The sequence below is a fragment of the Callorhinus ursinus genome, unplaced genomic scaffold (assembly GCF_003265705.2).
Source record: "Callorhinus ursinus isolate GAN/ISIS: 27379988/994484 unplaced genomic scaffold, GSC_fseal_2.0 scaffold100, whole genome shotgun sequence".
In the NCBI taxonomy this organism is placed as follows: Eukaryota; Metazoa; Chordata; class Mammalia; order Carnivora; family Otariidae; genus Callorhinus; species Callorhinus ursinus.
In genome coordinates this window covers 1038578-1054213 of record NW_027397162.1, presented here as the reverse complement: position 1 = coordinate 1054213, position 15636 = coordinate 1038578, and the positions used below count along the sequence as shown (strand labels likewise).

Below are 15636 nucleotides of genomic sequence, written 5' to 3'. Positions count from 1 at the left end.
GTGGAAAATCTTTTACCAGTAGTTCTGCCCTCCGTTCTCACCAGAGAATTCACACTGGTCAAAAGCCTTATAAATGCAGTGCATGTGGGAAATCTTTTGTTCGTAATTCTTCCCTACGTTATCACCAGGCCGTTCATAGTGGAGAAAGGCCTTTTGAGTGTACCGAATGTGGCAAATCTTTTATGAGTAGTAATGGCCTCCGTTATCACCATAGTGTTCACACCGGAGTGAAGCCTTTTAAGTGCCATGAATGTGGCAAATCTTTTATGAGTCGTTACCGGCTTCGTGGTCACCAGACCATTCACACTGGAGAAAAGCCTTATAAGTGCGATGAGTGTGGGAAATCCCTTGCTAGTAGTTATTCCCTCCGTTCTCACCGGAGACTTCATACTGGAGAAAGGCCTTATGTGTGTATTGAATGTGGGAAATCCTTTCTCCATAAAATTACCCTTAATAAACATATAAAGCTTCACTCAGGTGAACGGCCTTATAAGTGTAATGAATGTGGGAAATCTTTTACTACTAGATATACCCTCCGTTATCATCAACGAATTCACACTGGACAAAAGCCTTATCAGTGCATTGAATGTGGGAAATCTTGTACTACTAGTTCTGACCTCCGTAGTCACCAGAGAGTTCACACTGGAGAACGGCCTTATGAGTGCAGTGAATGCGGGAAATCTTTTACTCGTAATTCTGCCTTCCGTTATCACCAGAGACTTCACACTGGAGAAAGGCCTTATGAGTGCTGTGAATGTGGGAAATCTTATACTAGTAGTGCTGCCCTCCGTTCACACCAGAGTGTTCACACTGGACAAAAGCCTTATGAGTGCTGTGAATGTGGGAAATCTTTTACCACTAGTTCTGCCCTCCGTTATCACCAGAGATTTCACAGTGGACAGAAGCCTTATAAGTGCAGCGAATGTGGCAAGTCTTTTACCACTAATAAACAGCACCGTGTTCACCAGGTAGTTCACAGTAGAGAGAGGCCTTATGAATGCCCTGAATGTAGCAAATCCTTTTCACGAAAACATACACTCAATACACACAAAAAACTTCACTCAGGTGAACGGCCTTATAAGTGTAATGAATGTGGGAAATCATTTACTGTTAGTTCTACCCTCCGTTTGCACCAGAGACTTCATACTGGAGAAAGGCCTTATGAGTGCCGCGAATGTGGGAAATCTTTTACTGTTAGTTCTGCCCTCCGTTTGCACCAGAGTGTTCACACTGGAGAAAGGCCTTATGAGTGCCGTGAATGTGGGAAATCTTTTATCAGTCATAATGGTTTTAGATACCATTCCAGTCTTCACACTGCAGGAAGGATTTAAAATAGCACAGAAGGTGATACTTCTTGCTTAGTATAGTTTCGGCTGGAGGACAGCCTCTAAGGCAGCCACCTACCTGACTGGAACGTGGTTCACCCAAATGTCTGCAGTGGAGTGACTTCCCATAAGTTCCAGCTATTTTCAGAAAAATTCAGAACCTGCATTGTGCTTTCTGATGTGCATGCAGTTATTGCACGATGGAAGTCCCTGTCAGTGTCTGTGGCAGAAGTCCTTTCACCTCTGCCACCTGGCGGTTCCCATAGTGTGCATAAGTCACCACCCCAACATGGTTAATGATGCTGACCTGTCTGCTTTCTTGTTTGCGCATCTAAATTATGGGTAATTGGAACTCCTCATTCTGTTCTAAATTAGGGCATGGATGTGACCCAGTGTTGGTCCACAGTGGGTGATCTGAGTTCTGGGTGGTGACTTGCACAGGAAGACTAAATCCCATCGGGATGTTGGTCTCACTCTGCTTTGATGACTCTAGCTCCCAGGTCACCACACAGGAATTATGTGCCACGTGTTGCTCTGGTTGATGCATTAGTAAATGCCATCTTGTTTTAGTTACCTTTAATTTTGTACATTGTGTGCACTCTAGGGGGTGGTGGTTTCAAAGCAGGATTGGCAGGGGCGCCTGGGTGGCTCAGTCAGTTAGGCGGCTGCCTTCAGCTCAGGTCATGATCTTTGGGTCCTGGGATCGAGCCCCGTGTCTGGCTCCCTGCTTGGTGAGAGCCTGCTTCTCCCTCTCCCTCTGTCTATTTGTGCTCTCTCTCTGTCAAAGAAATGAATAAAATCTTAAAAAAAAAAAATAAGCAGGATTGGGCTCTCAACATGAGGGAACGAGTAGATTGCGCATCCCAAACTTGGCTGTGTCTGAGAGGATAATTGCAAATAAATAACAACATACATATATAGATAATCCAGCTTCTGTGTTAATTTGCATTATAACACAGGACCTTTGTGATGGGCTGAATTGTATATCCCAAATCCATATTTTGAAGTTATAACCCCCAGTCCCTCACAGTGTTAACAATAGTTAGACATAGGGCGCCTGGGTGGCTCAGTTGGTTAAGCGACTGCCTTCGGCTCAGGTCATGATCCTGGAGTCCCGGGATCGAGTCCCACATCAGGCTCCCTGCTCGGCGGGGAGTCTGCTTCTCCCTCTGACCCTCTTCCCTCTCGTTCTATCTCTCATTCTCTCTCTCTCAATAAATAAAATCTTAAAAAAAATAGTTAGACATAGCATCTTTAAAGAGATCATGAAGTTGAAATAGGTTATTAGGATGGACTCTTACACAGTATGGCTGGCACCGTCATAGGGAGATGAGGATACAGGCACACAGATGACCATGGGAAGACAGGGAATCCTCGTCTGCAAGCCAAGGAGAGAGGCCTCAGAAGAAACTAACCCTGCTGACACCTTATGTTTGATGTTGAGATTCTGGATTTGGGGGAAAATAAATTTCTGTTGTCTGATCACCCTGTGTATGGTATTGTGTTATATGACAGTTCTAGCTAATACAGCCTCCCAGGATCCATACCTGGGTTTTGTGGTCTGGATGCCAGGAAGTTTTGTGTGCTCAGAGGTCACCCTGAAGAGGGAGCAGTTGAGACCATCTTCAGTGCTTGTGGAAAGAACAAGAATATTTTGCTTGTCCACAGCTGATAGCACAGGATGCCAGGTGCTGTTGAGTGGAATCTGTACCCCAGATCCTTCATTGGAGCCTTGTGATGTGTTATACAGTATTCACTTGTAACACCGCAGGGGCAGGGGAACTGTAATTTGTAATCTAGATGATTGAGTCATTAGGTACTTAGAGGACACATCAAGCCTCTCATGGAGTGTATGTCTTATAAAAGTAATTCCACAGGGGCGCCTGGATGGCTCAGTTGGTTAAGCGACTGCCTTTGGCACAGGTCATGATCCCAGGGTCCTGGGATTGAGCCCCGCATCCAGCTCCCTGCTCGGCGGGAAGCCTGCTTCTCCCTCTCACACTCCCCCTGCTTGTGTTACCTCTCTCACTGTCTCTCTCTGTCAATTAAATAAATAAAATCTTTAAAAAAAAAAAAAGTATTTCTACAGGTGGTGTAGTGACTGACTGGGCAGGATCAGTGTTCACAAATTCTTCACTTTCAGACACACATCCTGTGTAACAGGTCATTCTAAAATAATCCAAAGGTCCCTGAATTCTGTTTTGCTCTCTGTTGGCTTACATGTCAAGGCCATTGTGTTGCAGGCAGGAAAAAGGTAAAGACAAGGGAGAATTCATCCTCCAGGGATGTAGCTTTTGTGACCCTGCCGAGCCAGCATGCCTGTTGGTATCCTGAAGGACTGTGGCAGACACCTGTTCTGAAACATCCTCCTCCCAGGGTGTCTCCCAGGTACTCCCCAGGCCTAGCGCTAAAAAAGATCTTTCTGGAGGTGGTGGTGCGGAGTCCTACTCCCATTAATGGTTGCTAAAGATGTTTCCCAAAGTCCTTGAATAAACCATTTCTCCTCTAGGTGGATTTCTCAGCCTTTTTCGTTGGCCTGAAGGCTGGAGGTTGTTTTGCAAGTATGTCCCTTTCAGTCTACAGTACTGTTTTCTTCTCTGGATGTGCACCACTATTGATCTCTGCATCTGGTTGGAGCACGTGGGTTATTTCCAGTGCTTCCCTTTTACAAACAAATCCCTCTATATATTTTCATTATAATTCCTTATGCAGATAGAGGTTTCATTTCTCTTCTGCTAAATCTCAAAGCACAATGACTAGGCACAGGCAGGTGAGTGTTAACATTCTCATGAAAGGGCCAAAATGGGGTCTGAAGGGTTCACTATTGCATTCCCACCAGGCATGTATGAGAGCTCCAGTATATTCATTCCTGCCAGTACTTGACAGGGTCAGTCTTCAATGTCAGCCCTTTTAATACGTGTGTAGTGGTATGTTGTAATTGCATTTCCTAGAGATTTCTGCCTTTCAGCATTGTTTCATGTGTTTCTTTACCACCTGTATGTCTTCCTTGGTACAATTTCTGTTGACATCGTTGCCTATTTTCTTTCATACGAGTTATGCGTAGTTCCTTTTCATTTAGAAGTAAGACCTGTATAACAACGTTGGAATTTTCCTCATTTGCACATTGTGTGATATTTTTCTTGATGGAGTCTTACAATCCTGGAAGGCTATTTCCTCATTTTTCCTGAGATTTTTTGTGTCCTGCACAATATCATGGCCCAAAATACCTTACACGTTTAAGTTTAGGGTGCATTCCTACCGTTATGGAATGCCTTTGTAAAGTCCAGGCATTCAGAAATACAGAACTGCATCCCCGCTTTGTAGTGCTTGCCAAATTCCAAAGTATAAATTCTTCCATTATGAGAGTGGGATATGCTCAAAGAAGGTGCTGGAAAACTACTTGGGTGTTTGGGGGAAAAACTAAACTTGGGCAGGTGCAGGCAGGACACTTCACAACACTTAGCAGACAGCAGCTGTGGGGGCTGTGAGCTGGCTGGAGGTCTGCAGGAGCCTCACAGGCAGGAGACCTTAATCCTGACAGGCCAGAGGGGAGGGACGTCCCTGAACAACCCGACTGGTGACTGAAAATCTGGCTTGTCTTACCTAAGTAGTGAGAAGGTTGTTGTGTACACCCACTCAGGTCAGAGTTGCTTCCTCTGATCCCACCCAGTATATTGGAAGGACTTTCCCGCTCAAGTGATTACCTCCAAATGATTTAATTCCTTCTCTTTGTGTTAAGAGTCAACTCCTGGTCCGCAAAGGAGTGTACATTCTGTGCAGCTCACCACTGCTCTGAGCTGTGTTTCCGGACAGCTGACAGGAGAAGGCTAGGGCCACTTCTGGCGGCCGCCTGCTTTGAAGGACTGGGAGCCAGGTGGAGCAAGGCCTTACCCACAAGACTGGGGTCAGTGCTGGCCTTCCTCTCCACTGGAAGGACAGGAGTCGAGGTGGAGTAGAGCTTCTACCAGAAGGAAAAGGGTCCCCAGGTCAGGCAGGTTAGTGTGGGAATCTGCTAGGACTGTTTTGCCTTGTACCCAGGTGAGATCATGGTCTCATCCGGGAGGTTCAGCCAAGAAGAGGCCTGCATGGGGACCATGATGCTGGGTGGGAGGGCAAGTGTGGTGCAGGGACTGCACCTGCAGGAGGCTGACACACCTGGAGGCAATTCAGGAAGGTCCCGCTGTGTTGCATCCCTTAACTTCCTTTGGAGTTGATGTTCCCATGTTTGGCACCTGAAGGTAAGGCCCTGCCCAGACCTGCGGCCATTCTAGACCAGGTATGAGACACAGCACAGTCCAGAGGTGAGTCCTCTATTCCACCTACATGCACCAATATGACCGCTGGCGCCTTCTGGTACCGATGAGGTGTAGAAGGTTGGACTAAACTCCACAGATTAGGTTGTCCACGATTACCTTTAGAGGAGAAGACCTCAACAAATTATGGTTGGTCAAGAAATAGGACTTGTAATGTTGGGGCACGGGGGGTTAAAGACCACCTAGCCTGGGAGTCCCAAACAGACTGGGTTTGGCCACTCCCTGGTGACAAAATCCAAAGTCAGAGAAAGCAGTGGTAGTAAACAAGAAAGGAATCTCAGGGAGCCCACACAGAGAAGACCATGGCCTCACCTCTCAATGATTGTCTCCAAAGTACTGAGAACACTTCCAGGTTTATAGAAGGAAAATGTGGGGCCAAGGTGGGTGGGTACATGCAGGTAGGCAGTGAAAGTCAAATAGATCATTGTCCTGGAGTCAGTCATGGGTGGGGACTTGCTGGCTCAGGGCAATCCTTAGTGCTCGAGGGCTAGTTTTTGTTCCCATCGGGATGCCTTGCCATTGGGGTCTTCCATCTGAGTCAAGAGACAAACTGGAAAGAAGAACCCAACTAGAAAGTTTGAGGTCAAAATGGGGGCAGCCGAGGTCCTCTTTCTGTAGTAAGAAAAACAGTATGTATGGGTGAAGCCACCTCAGGCCCACCGGCCAACCTATTAATCTTGAAGATTTAACAAGCACCCTTAGACTTCATGATGGATTAACCTTTCTCTGTTGATCTGTAGGTCATGCTTTCTCTCCTGGAAAGTGCTGAGCATTCTGCATGCCACAAAACAGAACAGACCCTTTTGCACGACCCCTGGGTACTAAGGAACCAGACCCCCTTGTACAACCTCCCAGCAGTGTGGTAACATCTGTAGCTGCACCATTGAGTGTGCATGTAGTCAAGAAACGTTTCAGACCCCTGTACTCCATTTATTGGTTAACTGCCCTAAAAGTTTTATTTTTTTTTTAAAGGTTTTTATTTATTTGACAGAGAGATAGAGAGTACAAGTGGGCAGAGTGGCAGATGGAGAGGGAGAAGCAGGTTCTCTGCTGAGCAGGGAGCCCGATATAGGGCTCCATCCCAGGACCCCGGGATCATGACCTGAGCCGAAGGCAGACGCTCAACCAACTGAGCCACCCAGGCGCCCCTGCCCTAAGCTTTAGAAACCCAAGTGTCCGGCAGAACCCTTGGATTTGGCCTCTGCACAAGAGTCCACCTTCTCCCCAGCCTCCTGATGAAAACTCATATTCCTTTCCAGTGAACATTTTCTATGTTCATTGAAGAGTTGTAATCCCTTAAGAGAAAAACAGACATTTTAGACATTCCTTTTTTAAGGAGGGAAATGTGTGCTTCCCTTTTTCTCTTCAGGCTCGCTTGTGGTTGGCCACAGTGTACTTACCTGGACTTGAAATTCCTCTGTTCCTAAAGAAACTGCTGGTGAAATAACTGGCTATTTCTACTTAAGGTTGACAGTACTATGCCTCAATGTTTTCAGGAATGACAAAAGTCACATTTTGATGATAAAAAGCCTCAACTGTCCAGGCACATGGGTCTAGCACGGTAACATGCTCTGTTTGATTCTATCTTTTCCTAGACGTGTGGAGCCTTCTCCTAAAAGGTCTCTGAGCTGGTAACTATCCTTAGCTTTTCCTGATGTGGAGGGAGACCAAAGCTCTGGAACGCCGGGGCGGAGGGCGCCCTTTCTGAGACCGCCACAACTCCGGGAGCCACACCCCCCGGAAGAGCCTCGGCCTTGAGGACGCAGCGAGGAGCCAATGAGGGAACGGGACACGGCATTTCGAGGCGTGCGCACCCGCCGGGGGCGGGACTTCCGCCCTCGTGCCTCCCGCCTCCGCACCCCGCACCCCGCCCCGCGGTCTTTTAGCCTCTGGTTGGCTCCGTTTATCCCGTAAGGGGCCGGAGCGCGCGTCGGGGTCCGGGGGCCTGCTCGTGAAGCCGCGAGGGGAGGCGCCGTCCTCGGCGCACACAGTCGGGGCCCGGTGTCCGCTCCGCTCCGGCCCCGCTGCCGGCCCACCGAGTCCGATGGCGGCGGCCGCGCCCAGGGAGCCGCCGCAGGTAAGCGCTCGTCCCCCGGGCCCTCCCCGCCGTCCCCCCACCCAGACCCCGGAGGCCCGAGCGCGGGGCGCCGGCTCGCGGCCCTGCGGCCCAGGCCCCGGCGTCGGACGGGGCGGCGGCGCTGGGCGGGGGCCCCGTGTGCGAGCGCCGGCGTGCCGGCGTGAGGAGCGGGCTCCGGGCCGGGGGGCCGGCCGGGGCAGAGGCCGGAGGGGGCCTGCGCCGGCAGCGGGGAGCAGCACATCGCCCTTCTTTCTGTCGGGAGCACAGTGCGGCGCGGCCAGGGAGGCCCGCGCTGCCCGAGAGGTCCGGCCCTCCTGGCGCTGCTGAGGCGGTCTCCGCCCGGGGTCAATAGGCGTGGTCTGGGCGCGAGAGCGGAGAGCCCGCCGCGGGGGTGAGCGAGGAGGCAGGGCGCGCGGGAGGAGGGAATTGCGGTAGTCGGCGGTGGAGTCCGCGGACCGCTGCTCTGCGCGCGGTGGCTGGTGGCGAACCGGTGGACTCCCGGTCTGTGGTCTGAGAGGGGCCGCGGCAAGTGGTGCGTGTTGCAGGTGAGAAGAGAAAGGGGGCGGTGAGGGAGCGCCCCAGGGCTTTCGGTCCGTGGACCTTAAAAATGAAGTAAAGACTGACAGTTATTTTACCCGCACAGATGGGTCTATGTGGCAACGGAAGAGAGTGCAATTTGGAGCAAACAGGCTGAGTCAGAACAGTAGGCCAGTGTGGAGAGCACGAGAGGTAGTCTTGTTTCAGGGGAAAGAGGCCAAGTTGGGACGGCTGTTATAAACTACAGGCCCACTGGAGTCAACTGGGAGTTGTGGCTTCTCATTGGCTGAGGTGTTGGGTGGGGTGATCAGGAAATCCTGTCTTTTTGGGCCTGTGCTAGTGAAGTAGTGTCCCCATATAAGGTCAAGTCAGTCTCTTCCTTTTGGTCTGCAGTGGATCACTGGCAGTGCCTGAGAGCTCCCTGTGCTGCAACCTCCCGACTCCATTTTCCTGAGGTTTCCAATTATTGATTTTCACAGTTCCCAGCAGCTGAAGGGGTGGAAGCTCCCATTAAGTGGATTGAAGGTAGCAGTGGGTAGATTTTCCTGGGGGATGTCCTACATTGTTTTGAAATTGTTTGCAGTGTCATGTGTCAGAGAAGAGGGAGTCGTGGAATCGACTAGGGAGCTGGACAGCAAAGTTTGGGAAACTGGGGGAAGGTTTGAGGATGGAGGGTTGGAAAAGTGATGGCTCCTGTGTGGGCCGGGTGGAGATTTGGCGCACATTTAGGAAGGGAATGCAGAGCGTAGTGGCAACGCTGCGGGTAAGTCAAGCATCCTACTAAGAGGTGCTGAAGAGTGGTTCTCTGGCGCGGCACGTGGTTGTGGTTGATGGGCATTGTCAACATGAGTGAAGGAGAGAGAGAGATCTGGCAGATGATGGCCAAGGTTCCTTGGGATGATTGGAAGAGATGGCTGAGGACATCTCCGATTGAGACAAGGTGACAGTGAGGCGGGGGCTGCTCTCTGTCCCGCGTTCTAGGGCTTCACCAGAATCTTGTGGTCAGCTTTTATGGTGTCTGGGGTGTTTCAGAGTGTTCCTGCTAGAAAAAGCCTGGGGCAAATGTCATTTGTGGTCCCTCCCCGTGCCTGGCAGGGAGACCCTTAGGGCTGGGGTTTTCACAAAGGTTCAGTAGAGGACGATTGGTTCCCGATTGTGGCGGGACAGCGTGGGCAGCAGAGAAGTGGAAGAGGGTCTGTGAGTATCCGAAGCTGACCGTGGTTGTGAGTGTCTGTTACTGAAGGGAGGGTTACAGGCAGCTGAGGAGGGCTTCTCAGCAGCATTTGAGGCTTTCCCTGTTTTGGGATCCATGGGAGTACTGGGTGGGACTGGAACCTGTTTGAGTTTGTCAAACATCCTGTGGATGTCACGTGACAAGTACGAGTGTGAGTCAAGGGAGGATCCTTTGTTGTGGGGCAGGAAGGTGTGGGAGTTCATCTGTGGGGTCTGAAGACGTGAGAGTGGTAGAGTCTACAGAATCCTGTACACGTGGAGGGGAAGTGTGAGCTAAGGGCCTCAGCGCCCTGGTACTGAAGACTTCCTGGTAAGGCAGGGCCTATAATTGGCTGTCTTGAGGGCACAACGTGGGAGACTCCATGGGAATACCGTGGCAGGGGGATGACCTTGCAGGCCAGACCCAGAGCTTAGAGTGCATCCATGTGTCCCCCTGCCTGTTGCTGCTGAGGACTGAACACAGTGATTGATGGGAAGGTGAGAGGAGAGCGGCATTAGAGGCCCCAGGACCTGGTATTTATTCTGAGGTGGGGAGACTGGGGTGGATGTTGGGGGGGTGGGTTATGGGTTCTCAGAGAATGTTCATGGTTACATTGGTCACTTTCATGAAAGGGTGGTGTGACCTTCAAGGACATTGTCCTACACTTCTCCTGTCATCATTCATTTTATAGATAGCCCAGTAGAAAAAACTGTTATGTTTGGAGTGGATGTGAAAAATCTCTTATCCATAGCTCAGTGTTGATTACTAATAGGGTTCAACTTGGGGAAAGGAAAGTCCTTGTAAGTGTAGTGACTGTGCCAAATCTTTTATGTCTTTCTCTGCCCCCTATGCCCCCCGTTATCACTGGAGATCTCAGACAGGGGAAATACCGTATGCCTCCAGTGAGTGTTGGAAGTCTTTTATTGCCAGGACTGGCTTCTTTACTCACTAGAGTTTACACTGGACAAAGGCCTTATGTGTTCAGTGACTGTGGAAGATCCTTTCTCCAGAGAAACAATCTCATGGTACACCTAAAGCTTTACTGAAGTGAATGACCTTTTAAGTGTGATGTTTGTGGGAAATATGTTAGTTTTTTAATAGATTTATTTATTTATTTTATAGAGGGAGAGAACACTGAGGTGAGGGCCAAATGGAGAGAAGCTTCAAGCTGTCGCCTGCTGAGCTTGAAGCCAGAATTGGGACTTGATCCCATGGCCCATGAGATCATGACCTGAGCCAAAATAAAGATTTGGACACTTAATGAATTGAGCCACCAAGGTACCCCAGATATGAGAAATCTTTTACGTAGATGGCAACATTCATTCACCACCAGAGAATTTACACAAGAGAAAGGCGTATGAGTGCAACAAATGTGGGAAATCTCTTACTGGTCATACTGCTCTTAATTATCATCAAAGAGTTCACACTGGAGAAGGGCCTTAGAAATGCTGGGGATGTGGAAAATCTTTCAGCGAAAGCTCCAGTCTCATTAAACCACAAAGTACATAGTTGATCAAGTCCTTATGAGTGATATTATGAACTGAATGTTTATGTTCACTAAAATTCATATGTTAAATTCCTATCCTCTACTGCGATAGGCTTAGGAATTAAGGTGATGTCTTTGGGAGGGAATTGCAATTAGAATGTGGCATGAGTGTGGAGCCCTCATGAATGCGATTATTGTCCTCATGAGAGTTCTGAGAGAGCTTGCTTCCTCTATATATCATGTAAGGACCATTTTTGAAGATCATCTATAAATAAGGATCTCACCAGACACAGAACCAGATGCTATAAGGACTGTTTTGCCAGGTATCCGGCCTCCACGACCGAGAAATAAATTTGTGTTTTGTTTTTTTTTTAAGATTTATTTATTTATTTGAGAGAGCGAGAATGAGAGATAGAGAGTACATGAGGCGGGGAGGGTTAGAGGGAGAAGCAGGCTCCCTGCTGAGCGGGGAGCCCAATGCGGGCCTCGATCCAGGTACTCCAGGATCATGACCTGAGCCAAAGGCAGTCTCTTAAACCAACTGAGCCACCCAGGCACCCCTAAATTTGTGTTTTTATAAGCCACCTAGTTTATGATTTTTTAGAGCAGCCTGAGGTAAGACAAATGTGAAGAATATAGGTAATCGTTTGGCCAAAGATACAGTTTCAGAAAAATCAGAATTCACACTGAATTGTAAGGTCTCATGAGTGAGGTGAATGACACCATTCCTTTATCCAGTCATCTGTCTTCATTCCACACTGGAGAGTTGACATTGCAGAAAGGGTTTAAAATAGCACAGAAGGTGATATTTCCTTGCTTTGTAAAATTACATTGGGGGAGAACCTTTGTGAAGCAGCCACCTTCCTGAAGTTAACTTTGTTCACCTGAATGTCTACGGTGGAGTGACTTTCCGTAAGTTCCAGCTATTTGGGGAAGGTTTAGATGCCGCATTGTGCTTTCTGATGTTTGCAGAGTCCTTGCTAGATTGAAATCACTGACCATTTCTGTGGCAGAAGTCATTTAACTCCTGCCACCTGGCAGGTCCAAATAATGTACGTCAGTCACCAGCTCAGCATACTTAAGGAAGCTGAGCTCTGTGGTTTGTCACACTGATGGAAATTATGGGCAACTGGAACTTCTCATTCCCTTCTAAGTTAAGGCATGGATGTGACCCAGTATTTATCCACAGTATGTGACCTTAGTTCTGGGTGGTGTCTTGCAGCGAAAGAGAATCTCTTAGGGATGTTATTGGTCTTTTGATGCCCAACTGGTCAGATGGGGCAGGGCCTCACCCAGAAGTAGGGGATGAGGGTAGGGTTCTGCACAGCAACCTGGTGAGGTCTTTTCCTTTGCAGACCCAATTGTGAGTGTGTTCACATCTCAGTGGGGACAGTGAGAAATGGGTTGAGCCATGTGGGGAGCAGGGTGGGGCATGCCAGCAGACCACCATGCCAGGTGGGAGGGCAAGGGTGGTGCGTGGGGACTGGAGTAGACACCTGGAGGGAGGTAGCACACCTGGGGATGTGGTTTAGGTGGGACCCTATGGGATGAGTTTCCTTTCTTCCTCTGGAGACGGATTTCCCACGGTGGGTCCCCAAGGCAATCCCCTGTTTAGAGCTCCAGCTACTCTTTCTGCAGTAGTCCCCTGAGGGACACATCACAAACCATGTGGCCTGGAGGCGATGGCATGTACAAAAGATGTTCAGTCTTTTGAGCCAGTTAGGGACTCAGTCTCCATAGGGAGATAAATTAATAACAGGAAATGAACCACAGATCCAGAAGGCTTAGGAGAACACTAAGCAGGATAAATGCCAAAAAAAACCCCATATGTAGGCATATTATTTTCAACTTCTTGAAATTACGAAGTTTTGAAAGAAGCCTGAGGGAAAAAAAATTCCTTAGCTCCAGAAGAATACTAAGACTTAAATCCATCCTCTCAGTAACCATGCAAACAAGAACAGAGAGGACTTAAAAGTTTTAAAGTGTTGAGAGAAAAACTGATCAGGTTAGAATTCTGTTCATTGCAAAATTCTCCTTCAGCAGTTCTGGGCAAACAGCCTTTCTGAAAGAAAAACTAGGGAATTTGTTGCCAGTAAACCTGCCATCAGTCCATTTGAGATGATATGACAAAATACTATATATAAAGATAAACATTCATTTCTCACAGTTCTGGAGGCTGGGGAGTCCAAGATCGAGGTGCCAGCATTTGTGAGTTCTCTGGTCAAGATCCTCTTCCTGGTTCATGGTTCGCTCTTCTTTCTGTGTCCTTCCATGATTGAAGAATTTAGGGATCTTGGTGGAACCTTTTTTTTTTCCCCAAAAAAACTTTTTTTGAGGGAGCACATGCACACACAAGCTGGGGGAGGGGCGGAGGGAGAGGGAGAAGCAGACTCCCTGCTGAGCGGGGAGCCCCACATCATATAGCTCAATCCCAGGACCCCGAGACCATGACCTGAGCCAAAGGCAGATGCTTAACCGAATGAGCCACCCAGGTGCCCCAGTGGAACTTACTTTCTTTTTTTTTTTTTTAAAGATTTTATTTATTTATTTGAGAGAGAGAGAGGGAAACAGCATGAGAGGAGATAGGGTCAGAGGGAGAAGCAGGCTCCCCACTGAGCCGGGAGCCCCATGTGGGACTCGATCCCAGGACTCCAGGATCATGACCTGAGCCGAAGGCAGTCGCTTAACCAACTGAGCCACCCAGGCGCCCCCCCCAGTGGAACTTTTATAAAAGCAGTAGCCCATTCATGAGGATTCCAATCTCATGACCTAAGCACCTCCCAAAGTTGTACCTCTTTTTTTTTTTTTTAAAGATTTTATTTATTTATTCATGAGAGACAGAGAGAGAGAGAGAGAGAGAGAAGCAGAGGGAGAAGCAGGCTCCCTGCTGAGCAGGGAGCCCAATGCGGGACTCGATCCCAGGACCCTGGGATCATGACCTGAGCCGAAGGCAGACGCCCAACCATCTGAGCCACCCAGGCGCCCCAAAGTTGTACCTCTTAATATCATGTTTTGGGGTTAGGATTTCATCATGTGAATTTCTGGGAAGGGGATGATCATGAGATCTTCCATGCAAGAATTGTTAAGAGAACTTTTTTAGAGATAAGGAAAATGATATAGGTCAGAAACTTGGATCTACATAATGAAAGGAAGAGCATTGCAGGAGGAATAAGTCAAGGTCAAGTGAATATTTTTTATTATTATTTACAGAGTTTTATTTTTTTTAAAGGATTTCATTTGTTCATTTGAGACACAGAGATACAGAGAAACAGAAGAGAAAGCATGAGCAGGGAGAGAGGCAGAGGCAGAGGGAGAAGCAGGCTCCTCGCTGAGCTAGGAGCCCGATGTGGGGCTCGATCCCAAGACCCTGGGATCATGACCTGAGCCGAAGGCAGATGCTTAACCATCTGAGCCACCCAGGCGCCCCCAAAGTTTTATTTATTAGAGAAAGTGGAGTGAGGGAGACAGGGAGAGAGAGAATCTCACGCAGACTCCCTGCTTAATGCTGAGCCTGATGCGGGGCTCAATCTCAGGACCCTGAGATCATGACCTGAGGTGACATCAAGAGTCAGACGCTTAACTGAGCCACCCCGGTGCCCCTATTTTTTTTTTTTTAAGATTTTATTTATTTGAGAGAGAATGAGAGAGAGCACACGTGAGAGGTGGGAGGGTCAGAGGGAGAAGCAGACTCCCTGCTGAGCAGGAAACATGATGTGGGACTCGATCCCAGGACTCCAGGATCATGTCCTGAGCCAAAGGCTGTCACTTAACCAACTGAGCCACCCAGGCGTCCCAATGTTGTTATTTTAAATTTTAAGTAGGCTCCACACCAAACATGGGGCTTTAACTCATGACCGTGAGATTAACAGTTGCATGCTCTCCTGAGCCAAACAGCTGCCCCAAAAGTATTATTTTTTGTAATTCTTAATTGATCTAACAACAATTTTTTCCCAGTAGTAACACCAACAATACATTCTTTTATTTATGTTTATCTTAATGTGTGTGTGTGCTTTTATTATGCCTTTATATTCGTGGAATGAATGACATCAACGATACAAGGGACCGGAGGGAGGAATTATTTTGTTATTATAAGGTACTCACATTATCCATGAAGTGGTATAATGTTTGAAAGTAGATTTGGATTAGTTGTCAGTGTTTATTGAAAACTCTAGGACAACCAATTAAAAAAGTAAAAGTATAACTGATATGCTAAGAAACAAAATCATAAAATGCTCAAGGCCACAAAAAGCAGGAAAGGACTGGAAGACAAACTGGAAGAACAAAAAAGGTGACAAATAGAAATTAGTAACAAATATGGTATATATTAATCTAACTGTATCCATAATCACTTTTTTAAAAAAGATTTTATTTATTAGAGAGAGAGCACAAGACGTGGGAGGGTCAGAGGGAGAAGCAGAGATGTTGCGCTCAATCCTGGGACTCCAGCATCATGACCTGAGCCGAAGGCAGATGCTTAACCAACTGAGCAATGCAGGCACCCCTCAATAATCACTTTAAATGGCAAAATAATAAAAGATTTTCAGAGTGGGCCCCAAACCAAGATCCTACTATGTATTATCTACAAAAACTGTGCGATAATTTTTATGCCTCTAGTTTGTAGTAATTTGTTACAGGAACAATAGAAAAGGAATAGAAGAACAGATATGCAAAGAAATGAAGTAATT

General features: G+C 47.9%; 3 protein-coding genes across 7 annotated transcripts in view; all 3 read left to right on the top strand.

Moving 5' to 3' along the window:
* LOC112806821 (zinc finger protein 552-like) overlaps positions 1 to 15636 on the top strand; it is a 124767-nt gene that overhangs the window by 7531 nt on the left and 101600 nt on the right. Inside the window, exons 1-2 of one of the 5 annotated variants that reach the window (XM_073888954.1) lie at positions 7576 to 7715; positions 9805 to 9962. The exons of 1 other annotated variant lie outside the window; for it this stretch is intronic. The gene's annotated coding sequence lies outside the window, so the exon portion shown is untranslated. Of the gene's footprint in view, positions 1 to 7575; positions 7716 to 7982; positions 8261 to 8793; positions 9963 to 15636 lie in introns of those variants that run through there. 3 more of the 5 variants (XM_073888956.1, XM_073888955.1, XM_073888953.1) reach the window with 3 other exon arrangements.
* Positions 7 to 2808, top strand: LOC141371783 (uncharacterized). The gene has a single exon (XM_073889032.1). It carries the CDS (start codon positions 183 to 185, stop codon positions 1329 to 1331), a length of 1149 nt encoding a protein of 382 aa, XP_073745133.1. The 5' UTR covers positions 7 to 182; the 3' UTR covers positions 1332 to 2808.
* The window catches only part of LOC112806571 (uncharacterized), a 61362-nt gene continuing 53140 nt past the window's right edge, over positions 7415 to 15636 (top strand). Inside the window, 2 exon segments of the mRNA XM_073888961.1 lie at positions 7415 to 7480; positions 7482 to 7715. Of these exon segments, the coding sequence (XP_073745062.1) occupies positions 7415 to 7480; positions 7482 to 7715 (300 nt within the window).